This window comes from Bufo bufo, chromosome 1 (assembly GCF_905171765.1).
Source record: "Bufo bufo chromosome 1, aBufBuf1.1, whole genome shotgun sequence".
Lineage (NCBI taxonomy): Eukaryota > Metazoa > Chordata > Amphibia > Anura > Bufonidae > Bufo > Bufo bufo.
In genome coordinates, this window is record NC_053389.1 from 419,194,225 (window position 1) to 419,207,595 (window position 13,371).

At 42.6% G+C, this 13,371-nt stretch overlaps 1 protein-coding gene across 1 annotated transcript in view; it reads right to left on the reverse strand.

The window, feature by feature from the left end:
- SH3PXD2B (SH3 and PX domains 2B) overlaps positions 1-13,371 on the reverse strand; it is a 171,296-nt gene that overhangs the window by 107,663 nt on the left and 50,262 nt on the right. Inside the window, exon 2 of the mRNA XM_040406366.1 lies at positions 12,307-12,387. Within this exon, the coding sequence (XP_040262300.1) occupies positions 12,307-12,387 (81 nt within the window). The remainder of the gene's footprint in view (positions 1-12,306; positions 12,388-13,371) is intronic.

Here is a 13,371-nt window from a genome sequence, read left to right on the forward strand (position 1 = left end):
CCACTTTAAAACAGTGTAGATAGGCATAATGCCTAACATAAAAGCCTTGATAAATCTCCCCCAATAAGCCCACTGAGAATGTTAACATCTGAACAAGCCCTCTCAGTAAATACAACATGAATGAGTGCTTGCCACATCACATTTGCAATGAATCATGAGCTAGTATGCTAGGCTCAGCCCTTTGTAATGTATAAGCAGTGAGCAGCTGCCAATGTGTTAAGTCTACTCCAAAAGAAACAAAGCGAGACTCGGTTCTAACCACCAAGACAGTTGGTTTGCATTAAGGGTGGGTGGACCACATTCTGAAAGATGCAGAATTACTGAACGGATAACAGCTGTTTTGTTGATGACATCCCAAAAATTAGAACCACAAGAAACTCAGCACTGAGAATAAAAAAAGAGAAATAAACAATAAAAAATAAAAGAAGCAGATCTTTATCTACTGTACAGTAAATGCTAATGTCAAACCTCCTACACATCTTTTCCCAGAGTCCTCCATCTGATAAGGTGTCACTCTCAATGGCTTACTACTTCCCAAAATATATTTGGAGTTTCTGTCTGCTGCATGTTGCCTCTCTAACATGTCCAGGATTTTCCCTTTTTCCTCTGCACAACTGTATAACCACAGACGAGGAATGCCATCCAAATGAAGGTGGTGCAACATCTGGTGCAAAGATGGCTCCTCTTTCTCAAATAGTTGAATAAGGTCTAAAACGGATACATTCAAAATGTGGGAAGCCTGCTATTTTAATGACTCTTAAAATATCAAACCTTCTCCCGACAAACTGTGCTGTGATTGCACATCAATGACTGAGTCCATTAACAATACAAAACTTTCATCAAAAGTCTGAATTCTTTTGGGGCAAGTGCAACCTGCTACCAAATGAAGACTTTCTGTCCATTAGAATGATCAGTTCATTATTGTACTGTATCATCGAATATCACACATCAGGATAAAAAAAAATGTATATTATCCAAAGTTCTACAAGTGTGTCCTACAAGTTTATCATCTGGTTAGGACTCTAACCACACTTTATATTATAAATATAAGTAAAATGATCCCAATATACAGAATTATTAGGTGCAGGTACCCATTCACCTTAGTTCCTCCAAATAAAGTGTTCCGTTATTTTTTGCTACCCGTGAAATTTTGCTACCGTCGTCACTTCCTGTTGTGACATAGCCGCATCGGAAGGTTTGGAAGGAGGTGTGTCTCGCTGCTCGCCACCAGAGTGGCTGAGAAGGAGGTGTGTTGGCGCAGGCGCACAACGACGGGGTAGGCAAATTTCACACATAGAGTTGCTGTGAACGCGCCGAGGGTAGGTAAAAATTACGGGCCAATGCGCATGAGCGCCGAGGGTATGTAAAAATTACGGGCCACTGCTCGGTGCGCATGCGAGACAAACCTCCTTCCAAACCTTCCGGTGCGGCTACATCACAACAGAAAGTGACGAGGGTAGCAAAATTTCACGGGTAGCAAAAAATAACGGAACAAAAGCAAAAGTAACTTTAGATGTATTTGCAACGGGCCGCCCCCTGGGGCCCTATTAGAGAAGGGGTACCCAGGTGTAGGAATGGCCGAGTGGTATAGGGTGGCCTAAAATGTCCCTTTATGTTGAGTGAGTGTCACGGTGCTCCTACTTGGATACAGCTGGACCCCAGGCGTTGGTCCAAAGCAGCAAATAGGGGGAATTATTGAGGAATAAAAGAATAACTCCAGACCTTAAGATGCAGTTTAAAAGCAGCTTTACTTTGGTAAACTTTCATCAGACACAATCTTCCAACTTTGTCTTGGTCCCGGCAGGCTTTAGCAGTAAAACTCTGACAGGAAAAATAATCTCTGCTACTTCTGTTTCTCTCTGGCTCTGCTGTACTGACAGGCTGATTGTATAACTTTACTTTCTTCTTTACGCTGCAACTTCTCTCTTTAGTCTGACTCTAGATTAGGCCAGGGAACACTCCTCCTGGTTCCTGAGGCTTTAAGCTTTGGCTTCCATGACCAGCAGAGCTGAGGGTGCTCTGGCTGGCTTGGCTTGGGCACGTCCAACAGAGAAGTGCCCAGTAGGGGTGGGCGATATAGGCGATATGCACGATATGAATTTGTGCAACGATACAGATTTTGTCTATATCGCCGGACAGCGATATGACCACGGTGCGGTAATGAATTGAAGAAGCTTCTCACTCACCGCTCCGTGGCCTCCCGACTCCGCAGTCCGCTACGCGCTGTACTGGCCAGGGCCTGGCGTGCACACAGCGTCAGCCCGCTTGCTGATGCTGTGTGTGACGTCAAGTCCCGCCCAATGCATGCTGGGAAGAAGACGCGACACCTGCGGACTCCACCAGCCAGCTGCTGCCGAGCACCCTGCAGGAAAGGTAAGTATAAAAACAGCGATTCTTCAGGGGGGGCTGGAGGATCGGGGGGAGGGGGAATCTATTTGCAAAGGATGGCCATGGGGCTAATCTGATGGCACTGGCTCTGAGGGACATGTATGATGATGATGGCAAATGCCATAGGGCTGATGGCACTGGCTCTGGGGGACATATATGATTATGGCAATAGGCAAATGCCATGGGGCTGATGGCACTGGCTCTGGGCCCCTGGGGGACATGTATGATGATGATGTCAAATGCCATGGGGCTGATGGCACTGGCTCTGAGGGACATGTATGATGATGATGATGGCAAATGCCATGGGGCTGATGGCACTGGCTCTGGTGGACATGTACGATTATGGCAATTGGCAAATGCTATGGGGCTGATGGCACTGGCTCTGGGCCCCTGGGGGACATGTATGATGATGATGGCAAATGCAATGGGGCTGATGGCACTGGCTCTGAGGGACATGTATGATGATGATGTCAAATGCCATGGGGCTGATGGCACTGGCTCTGAGGGACATGTATGATTATGATGGCAAATGCCATGGGGCTGATGGCACTGGCTCTGGGGGACATGTATGAAATTTGTGTTTTACTAACACTTAGTCTTCATCTTTACATTGTTTGGAAAAAGATCTGTTACACAATACACATACTAAAAATTTCTTGAAAAGTTTTGTCATTTGCATTTTTTGTATACATACAGAAGAAAATAATATATTGCAATATATATCGCACATGCTTCAAATTATATCGCAATATAGATTTTAGGCCATATCGCCCACCCCTAGGCCCAGCACACCCTCTCTTGGCAGGCAGGGGGTAAGATGGACCTCTCCCCTAGCAGGGGGTAAGCTGGACTAACTAGAACTGGTCCCCACCCTTCCTGCAGGAAGTGGGACTCGCCCAGTCCTCCACAGAGGGGGGTTAGAATGGAATGGAAATCGCCATTCTACCTAAGTGTAGCTCTGCCGTGTTTGCTGCCACCTGCTGGTGAACCAGGCATATTACATGAACATAACAGTTGCATTAGAAATAGGAATGCACAGTTTAGTGGACCTGAAATAAATACACATGATGACATTATATTAGTGCATTAGAGACAGTAGCGGGTGAAAAAGTGGTAGAATAAAGTAGAATAAAGAAAGGGATTTAGTTAGGCTTAGCATGATGGGAACGGGATTAAGAACCAGGACATTTAAATAAGGGACCAACATGTGGCCTAGAAACCGTTCTAGGAACATTTCCTAGTGCAGTAGGGACCTTTGGCTCCCAAGCATGAGAATTTTGGAGCCAAATTATTTTTGCCGTTCTCTCGTTAATAACTCCCTTCTTCCTTACAAGTTAGTGTAAAACTTGTATGCGAGAAAAGGGAGTGGCTAGAAGTGCTATTCGCAAATGGCTGCTGAAATTAAAATTCCAATTGCATCCAAATGACACTCAACCCGGGACTTACATTACACTGTCATCAGAACATGTAATGCAGAGCACTGTTCCCTTTTAGTTGATAGAGTTAAAAAGCCAGACCCTTAGGTGAATGGTGCTGAGCTGCAATACCAAGTACAGCCGCCATCCAATGGACGGCGCTGTGCTTGCAAACTGCAAGTAGGCTGAGATGCTCACTAGAGTGCCAAAGTCTCTTCAAACAGCTGTTTGGCGGAGAGTGCCAGGTGTCGGCCCCTAACCGATCTGATATCCCTCATCTTTTTGAGGCTAGTGCTCCAGCCAGGTGTCTTACAGTCAGACACTAGACAGTGAGGAGGATAAAAGGGGCAGGATGGCTAAGCTCCCAACACACAGAGAAGATTTCGTAAAGTGTTCCTCAGTTTTAACAGTAATATGAGACAAAATAAGATCTATGGAAAGGAGGAGATTAAGGTATTAAGTGCTGGGATAATATATTTTTAGCATTTTCTTTGTTTAGTGTTCCCTTGAACTGCCATTTACTAAGGGGGAGGGTTATTTTGTAAATTTGTGCTGTTTTAGGTTGTCAGTGAGGGTGGTTAGCTCTGAAGTAGTTCTTCCATAACAGATTGCACAACACATACTAAGAACTTAAATAGAAATATGAGAAAGACAATGTTGAAAACATATGTTACAGAATGTATAGAATGACCACAATCAATGAGAACCATATGAACGTAATAAAGGGACCGAAGACAGGATTTTTACCGATGTATTTTTAATGCATATGACTCATCTATAAGCGATACACGTATTTTTCTTGCACAGGAACACATGACAATCAAATTATTGTGTACATGAGTAGTACAGCATACCTGCAACTTTCCATTTAGAGGTAATGGGCTTTCTCAGTGAAGGGCAGTATGCTAATTCCCCGAATGGCTTGTGCAGACTGGAAATTACATTAACTGTCTTCAATCTTGCATCAAAGATGAACTCTTTGTTATGTTCCTCCAATCATTCCTGAGCAATTTTTTGCAGTGTAACAAAGTGCATTATCCTGCTGAAAAAGGCTGCTGCCATTAGGGAATACTTATACAATGAAGGGGTGCACTTAGTCTGCAACATAGTTAATGTCAAAGTTACACCTACATGAACGCCAGGACCCAAGGTTTCCAAGGAAAACTTTGCCCAGAGTATCACAGTGCCTCTGCAGAGTTGTCTTCCTCCCAAAAGGCATCCTGGTGCTATCTGATCCTCAAGTAAGGAATGAAGACCACCTTCTTCCATTGCTCCATGGCTCAGTTGTAATGTACCCATTGTAGATGCTTCCAGTGGAGAGGGATCAGCATGGACACTATGAACAGTCTCTGGTTATGTAGCCCAATATTCAGCAAGCTGTGATCCCATTTGCATTCTGACACCTTTCTATTACACCCAGGTGTAACTTTTTTAGCCGTTTATACTACAGTAGCTCTTCTGAGGTATCAGAACAGGGGGCTTGCTTTCTCTTCCCATGCATATCAATCAGCCTTAAATGGTCATGATCCTGGTCCTGGTTCATTAGTTGACCTTCCTTGGACCAATTTTAGTTGGTTTTTTTACCACTGCCTACAGGGATCATGTCACAAAACCTACAATTTTGTAGATGTTGTGACCCAGTAATATATCCATCAAAGTTTGGATTGTCTCAGTCTCTCGAATCCTTATGTGTGCAGATTTTTCATGCTATCAACACAAAGAACTGACTGTTCACTCGTTGCCATACATATCCCACTCCTTAAAACATGCCAACAAAATAATGATTTTAATGTTATGGCCAATCAGTGTTTAAAATGCACCACAGAAAGTAGTAGTATATTAAAGATTTTTTCTCTACTGTGTTAGGACTATGTTGTCCTCATCACCAACTATGCCACCATGCAATGTAGTGTGCTGTGAGCTTGAGCTGAGGTCCCTTACTGTGCGTAGTGTACCACTTACATTTTTTGTTGGTACCTGCCTGTAAATGATTGTACCTTTTATCAGTAAAAAGCCAATGAAAATATAATTTAGAATTTAAAAGAATCTGCAATGGAGCAAGATTGGCACCACAGATACTAGTGTGCAGCCAAAAATATGATATCATTCAAATATTATAATATCTTTTTACTGCATTTACTATACCCTTCATCTTACTTCAAGGAAGCTAGGGCTACTTCAGGCATGTGCATGGAATGGATATGAAATAAGGGGTATATCAGGTTTTGTTAAACTTTTATGAGCTACTATGATCTGGGACCCTCACAAATTTCTAGAAGAGAGAGACCACTAGTATTGCAGGAAGCCCCAAACCAGGTCCCTCTGGCATTTGCCTCAAGGATCTCAGTGTCCCAAAGGCTGGCCCTGGGCTATAACGTGCAAAAAAAAATTGCTTATGACGTTCTCATGATCTTTGGGTTATCAGTCTAGTCATAACAGCACTAGAGTTCTTTTTAGCACACAATAACGTTAACCTTTAATACCTTTTTTAACATATGAAGCGTTTGTTATTGAGTCTGATGTCTGGACATCCATGTTAAAAATCACAGTAAAGAATTTCCAGTTCAGGAAATTGCTTATCAGAAAAGCTTGTAAAGTTACCAAAACAATGGGGAGTGAACTAAGCGGGTCAATAACTGTGGTGAAAGTAATGTAAAAAGGTATTGCAGAAAGGAAGTAAGCCCTGAGACTCGCTGACCCTTTACAAGTCTCTTTCCTCTACGGTTTAATCCTTTAGCAGCAGTCTGTAATGAGCAGGCAATTACTGTGGATGTAATTACTAGCCATGGCCCGGAGGTGCTGAGATGGCCTGCCAGGTAGGATCACCAGTCAGGACTATGCCATTGAGGCGTATAAATAGCCACTCCCGACATGTAATTTGCGCACTGTACATCTATTTTCATGCAGTTACTTCAGAAGTAAATACACCTCCACAGTAACTGGGTATCCGAATTATGCAAGAAACAGAAATACTACAGTTCTAATGGGGTTAATAGGCGTCAGGATATTCCTACTCTCACAGATGTTATCAACAGAAAAAAAGGCTTCCTAGAAACCAAATCCAAATTTATCAACACTGGAAAAACATTAAAACCAGAGAAACGCTCCACGTCTATTGGCTTCTAGGAGTAAAACATGACAAGTATCTCAGCACTCCACATTCTAAACTTTTGATGTGTCTTGATGACATATATGAAAGGTTTTTTGAAAAAGTTTGTGACCCTTTAAGTGTTACTCTCCTGAACTTACAAAGCAAGAGCCAATGAAAGCTACCGACATCCACCACTTGCTGTCTAAGTATTTGTGTTTATCCTTTTGACTTTAATAGGAGCTATATAACTATACACTCACCTAAAGAATTATTAGGAACACCATACTAATACGGTGTTGGACCCCCTATTGCCTTCAGAACTGCCTTAATTCTACGTGGCATTGATTCAACAAGGTGCTGATAGCATTCTTTAGAAATGTTGGCCCATATTGATAGGATAGCATCTTGCAGTTGATGGAGATTTGAGGGATGCACATCCAGGGCACGAAGCTCCCGTTCCACCACATCCCAAAGATGCTCTATTGGGTTGAGATCTGGTGACTGTGGGGGCCATTTTAGTACAGTGAACTCATTGTCATGTTCAAGAAACCAATTTGAAATGATTCGAGCTTTGTGACATGGTGCATTATCCTGCTGGAAGTAGCCATCAGAGGATGGATACATGTTCTCATTCTGTTTACGCCAAATTCGGACTCTACCATTTGAATGTCTCAACAGAAATCGAGACTCATCAGACCAGGCAACATTTTTCCAGTCTTCAACAGTCCAATTTTGGTTAGCTCGTGCAAATTGTAGCCTCTTTTTCCTATTTGTAGTGGAGATGAGTGGTACCCGGTGGGGTCTTCTGCTGTTGTAGCCCATCCGCCTCAAGGTTGTGCGTGTTGTGGCTTCACAAATGCTTTGCTGCGTACCTCGGTTGTAACGAGTGGTTATTTCAGTCAACGTTGCTCTTCTATCAGCTTGAATCAGTCGGCCCATTCTCCTCTGACCTCTAGCATCCACAAGGCATTTTTGCCCACAGGACTGCCACATACTGGATGTTTTTCCCTTTTCACACCATTCTTTGTAAACCCTAGAAATGGTTGTGCGTGAAAATCCCAGTAACTGAGCAGATTGTGAAATACTCAGACCGGCCCGTCTGGCACCAACAACCATGCCACGCTCAAAATTGCTTAAATCACCTTTCTTTCCCATTCTGACATTCAGTTTGGAGTTCAGGAGATTGTCTTGACCAGGACCACACCCCTAAATGCATTGAAGCAACTGCCATGTGATTGGTTGACTAGATAATTGCATTAATGAGAAATAGAACAGGTGTTCCTAATAATTCTTTAGGTGAGTGTATATAGTGAGCTCCCCCTGGTGGCAGCTGAATGTTGCCATTATTTTATCATTTAATTCTATGTCTAGATGAAAAGAAGCATTGATACTGTTTATTGGTGTGCTCAACGATTGAAACATTTTGTCTGCCATAAAAGGGGAGTGCATCTTTGTCCTCCATGATACTGTAGAGCCATTTGAATCATCTGAATGTGGAAAATCCCAGTAGTGTGGACTGTACCAGCATTAACCAAAGACAGCACAATCGTTCCACTTCTCTCCTAGTGATCTGGTGAATAAAGTATAACAAAATCTAGATTCTGGATACGGTAGTCAGCACAATAAAAGCAATAAATGTGATTATAATCAAGAACCTGGATGTTGTCTCTGCACATGATGGATGTGGTCTTTGTACATCTCTCAACCAGAGAAGGCGTTTATGTGACAGCAAGTCTGGAAAGTCCAAAGTAATGGCATATTTATATCACAGTGACTAAGAATACAGGATGTTGTGGTGTCAGGCCACAAATCCAAAAGGACTTACTTAGAGGCAGTGAAAAGCTAGAAATGAACTAGATTCTGAGAAAGAAACTGACATCACTGCAGCATCATAAGAGTTAAAGTGTAAAGTAAAACCCCACCTTTGGGGCTGGTCAGTCAACACTTAGGCCCCTTTCACACGGGCGAGTTTTCCCCGCGGGTGCAATGCGTGAGGTGAACGCATTGCACCCGCACTGAATCCGGACCCATTCATTTCTATGGGGCTGTGCACATGAGCGGTGATTTTCACGAATCACTTGTGCGCTGCGTGAAAATCACAGCATGCTCTATTTTGTGCGTTTTTCACGCGACGCAGGCCCCATAGAAGTGAATGTGGCTGCGTGAAAATCACAAGCATCTGCAAGCAAGTGCGGATGCGTTGCGATTTTCACGCACGGTTGCTAGGAGACGATCGGGATGGGGACCCGATCATTATTATTTTCCCTTATAACATAGTTATAAGGGAAAATAATAGCATTCTTAAAACAGAATAGATAGTACAATAGTGCTGGAGGGGTTAAAAAAATAATAATAATAATAATTTAACTCACCTTAATCCACTTGTTCGTGCAGCCCGGCTTCTCTTCTGCCTTCATCTGTGAGGAAAAGGACCTTTGATGACGTCACTACGCTCATCACATGGTCCATCACATGATCCATCACCATGGTGCTGGATCATGTAATGGACCGTGTGATGAGCAAAGTGACGTCACCACAGGTCCTTTTCCTCACAGAAGAAGGCAGAAGAGAAGCCGGGCTGCGCGAACAAGTGGATTAGGGTGAGGTAAATTTTTATTTTTTTAACCCCTCCAGCACTATTGTACTATGTATTCTGTTTTAAGAATGCTATTATTTTCCCTTATAACCATGTTATAAGGGGAAATAATACAATCTACACAACACCGAACCCAAACCCGTACTTCTGTGAAGAAGTTCGGGTTTGGGCACCAAACATGACGATTTTTCTCACGCGCGTGCAAAATGCATTACAATGTTTTGCACTCGCGTGTCTTTTCCCGCAACGCACCCACAACGCCCATGTGAAACCAGCCTTATAGACTTATAAAATGGGTCAAAACGGCCCAGTGTTCAAAGTAATGAATATCGGTTTAACCCGACTTGGAAGATCTGCATTTGCTCAATCTTAAACTGGACAATGAAATGAGATTTGGGCGTAGACCAAGTTCTCCTATCCAGCTGCCCCCAAAATAAGGGTTGATGGCAGTCTGAACCCTGTCACTTCCCCTCCACAGGTGAGACCACGATGGAGGCCCGGGAGCGGATCAATTCCCATAAAAGCAATATTAGAAGGGCCCAAGTGGATAAGCCTGTGGCTAAACATTTCTTGGAGCGTGGACATTCGGTTAACCAGCTTCGGTTCTGGATTATTGATTCTGTTGGTAAAATGAGACGTGGGGGTGACAGGGATCGTATCCTACGTAGAAAGGAAATGAAGTGGATCTTCGAATTGAAGGCACTCCAGCCTTTTGGGATGAATCTGGAGTTTTATGTGGGGAACTTATAGGTGATCCAAGTGACGCTAAGATGAATCTGTATCCTGTCCTGTATAGTGTTTTTTAATTGATAACTGTTTTCTACACTAATTTTATATTCACTTATGTTCACTGTGTTATATTTAGAGAACACTGCCTCATGATCCACCTGACTGGGGAACGGGCCCCCCTCTGTAACTAAGAGTGCATATATGATCGCTGGCGCTTACGAAATAGGATGCCTTTTCAAGCGGCAGAAATGAGGACGGGCGGCTCTCTGCGCGTCCCTAGCAACGGCGCGCTGACTGGGTGAGGAATGGGAGGAGGCTCGGCGTCACTGATGATCGCATGGGCACGTTAGTCTGCAATCATGTGACGGACACGTGAGTGAACGGCCCCTCCTCCCCGGACATGCGCACTGGCCGCTGAGGGACGCGCTGGAAGCGTGCGCCATAGAGGTATGTGCTCTACTAGGTTTTATGCTCCATATGGGAGAACACTGATGTATAGGTAAAGCGGATTTACATGTACACATCTGAGACACTGTGATTAATTACTATAGTGTGCAATTATCTAATTGGCCACGTCCGTACGTGTGGGAGTGGCTTATACTTTTTAAACAGGAGCTTTTTGATAAAACTTGGTGCTTGATAAAGGCTATGTATTAGCCGAAACGTAGCAACTTTTTTACACGTTTGTTCATGTAAGCAGTCCCCAATAAAGGGATTTCTTTTACATGCTGCCTCCGTTATCTCTTACTGACCTTCCCTCCATAAACATTATTGTCTCATGTAAATAATCCCTTGTCTTCAAATGTAATGCATGGGAACATGGGGTTCACAGGAGCAGAAGTGGTTTTTAAAGGGTCAGGTTATCATGGAAGTATTCTTTTCTGGTGGTGAACATGGGGCCTCGAGTATTAAACATTGACACCCAATGATATTCTATCTTTTCTTTTTCTAGAACATATTTAAAAATCATATTGTTTTTGTTGAACTTTATCAAAGTTAATATGTAGTATCAAAAGTATAAAAGATTGAGTAGGGGCATGCTAGTTTCCATGATATAGTTTAACACCCTTCTCGACACATAATGTACATGTGCATCACATATCACAGGGGAGTACAATGAGCAGACTCAGTAGCTGTGTCCGATCCTAGCCATTTTACCCCTTGGATTCCATGGTCAATACTGACTGTGGTGTTTAACCAACGTCAACCAGCATCTTGTTATTGTACCTGTCCTAGTCTGAAGACTAAAGGTAGTCATACACATTAGAAAGAGTAAGTTGATGGAGAAACAACCGTTGAATGAGCGATCATCTAGCAAAAGACTGTTACACCAATGTCACCATAGACAATTAATCTATTCTGGCTGTTCCTAAAATTAGGCACACTTTTTCAATGTCTCCAAGGGAATGACTCTTTCTGGGAATGTTCTTTCATGGGAAGATTGCTTGTAGACTAGTCTGATGAAAATCAACACGTATGTCTTCTGTCATTGGTCGACTAAAACAAACATTCATTGTTAAATTCCAACCTGAAGAACAGTGGTTTTGGTTGAGATTTTCTGTTTTGAACAACCTTAGCCTAAGGGTCCATTCACACGTCAGTATTTTTCTTTTCCAGATTTTCGTTCCTTTTTGAGGATTTTCGTTCCTTTTTAACAATTTGTTAAGTTTTTCCGCAAAAAAAAAAAGGAAGGAGGAATATATGTTGGTAGGGTACTAAATGCCTTTCTATTTCCTGGAAACGGATCTGCAAATGCGGATGACATATTGATGCATTCCGCATGTCATCCGCATTTTTGCGGACCCGTTGACTACAATGGGACCCTGGACCGCATTTTGCAGACAATAGTAGGACAAGCTAAATTTTTTTGGATCCGCATAACGGAACGGAACGGAAGCGGACAACACACTGAATGCTGTCCGCATTTTTGGCGGGGCCATTGAAATGAATGGCTCCATATTCCGTTCCGCAAAAGGATTACAAAATACTGACATGTAAATGGATCCTAATGTATGTGTCCATCCTAAAGTGTCTGTGGTAAGCCTTTCAATACTCTTCTGTATTAATAGTCACTCTCCATTTCTCACCTGTAAGTCAAAGAACTTGCTGTATCTTCGATAGATGACCTCTGTGGTACCATTTGACCAGGTGACATTAATAATATATACCTGTAAAGAGAAAAGAAAGCTCAATCAGTGATCTACTATCTCTGACAGCCACACGGCTGCTCAGCTTTCTCACATAAAGTTACATCCATTTGTCTCACATGTCTGAGTCTCTGAAAGTGAAGGCAGACATTGATTAGGCCATGTTCACATCACCATTTCGTATTCTGTTCTTCTGATACGTCAGAAGAACAGATAAAAAAAGATCCTGTATTTTGAGCATCTGTTGTGCTTATTTTGCATACGTTTTTGTCAGTTCCATCCAAGATCCATTATTTTAGACAGGAGAAAAAGTCCTCCACACCGGACGTTTCCTCTTGTCTAAAATAACAAAGCTCTGAAGGAACTGACAACAACGGATGCAAAATAAGCACAACAGATTCTCAAAATAAAGGATCCATTTTTAAAAAATGTTTCTGTTCTTCTGAGGGATCAGAAGAATAGAAAATTAAACGATGATATGAAGAAGGCCTTAAAGGTCCATTAAACCCAGAAATCCAAACACAAAGGACAACCAACAAAACCTAACTTATGTGCCTGTTATTTGCTCTCGTTTCGTTAGATATCACAATTGCAGGCAATTAAAAACACAACAGAAATGCAGTGTATTGTTCTTTCAGGCTGCAGCCATGTCTTCTCCCCCTCTGATGCTACTGCACATGATACAGGAAGTGTAGGAGGAGTGGGCAGGTTTAGTCTGGATAACTTTTGTGTATACAGTGAGCCTGGGCATTTTGTTGGAAGGAATCTCTTGGTAATAGATAACCAATACATTTGGTAATGGTGCTAGCTATATTAGCTGTATTATATACAGAGCACCAGCCATGGTATATACAGCTGAATAGCTAATCTGCCCAGGTATGCAGTGATAATTCCTCCTTTCACTACATAATTGTGCATATTTTCCTTTCAGAAGCTCTAGAAAGCTGGGTAGCATGTTTAGGTATGCTGGAGAAAAAACATATATAGTCTATACTCATGGTTGTC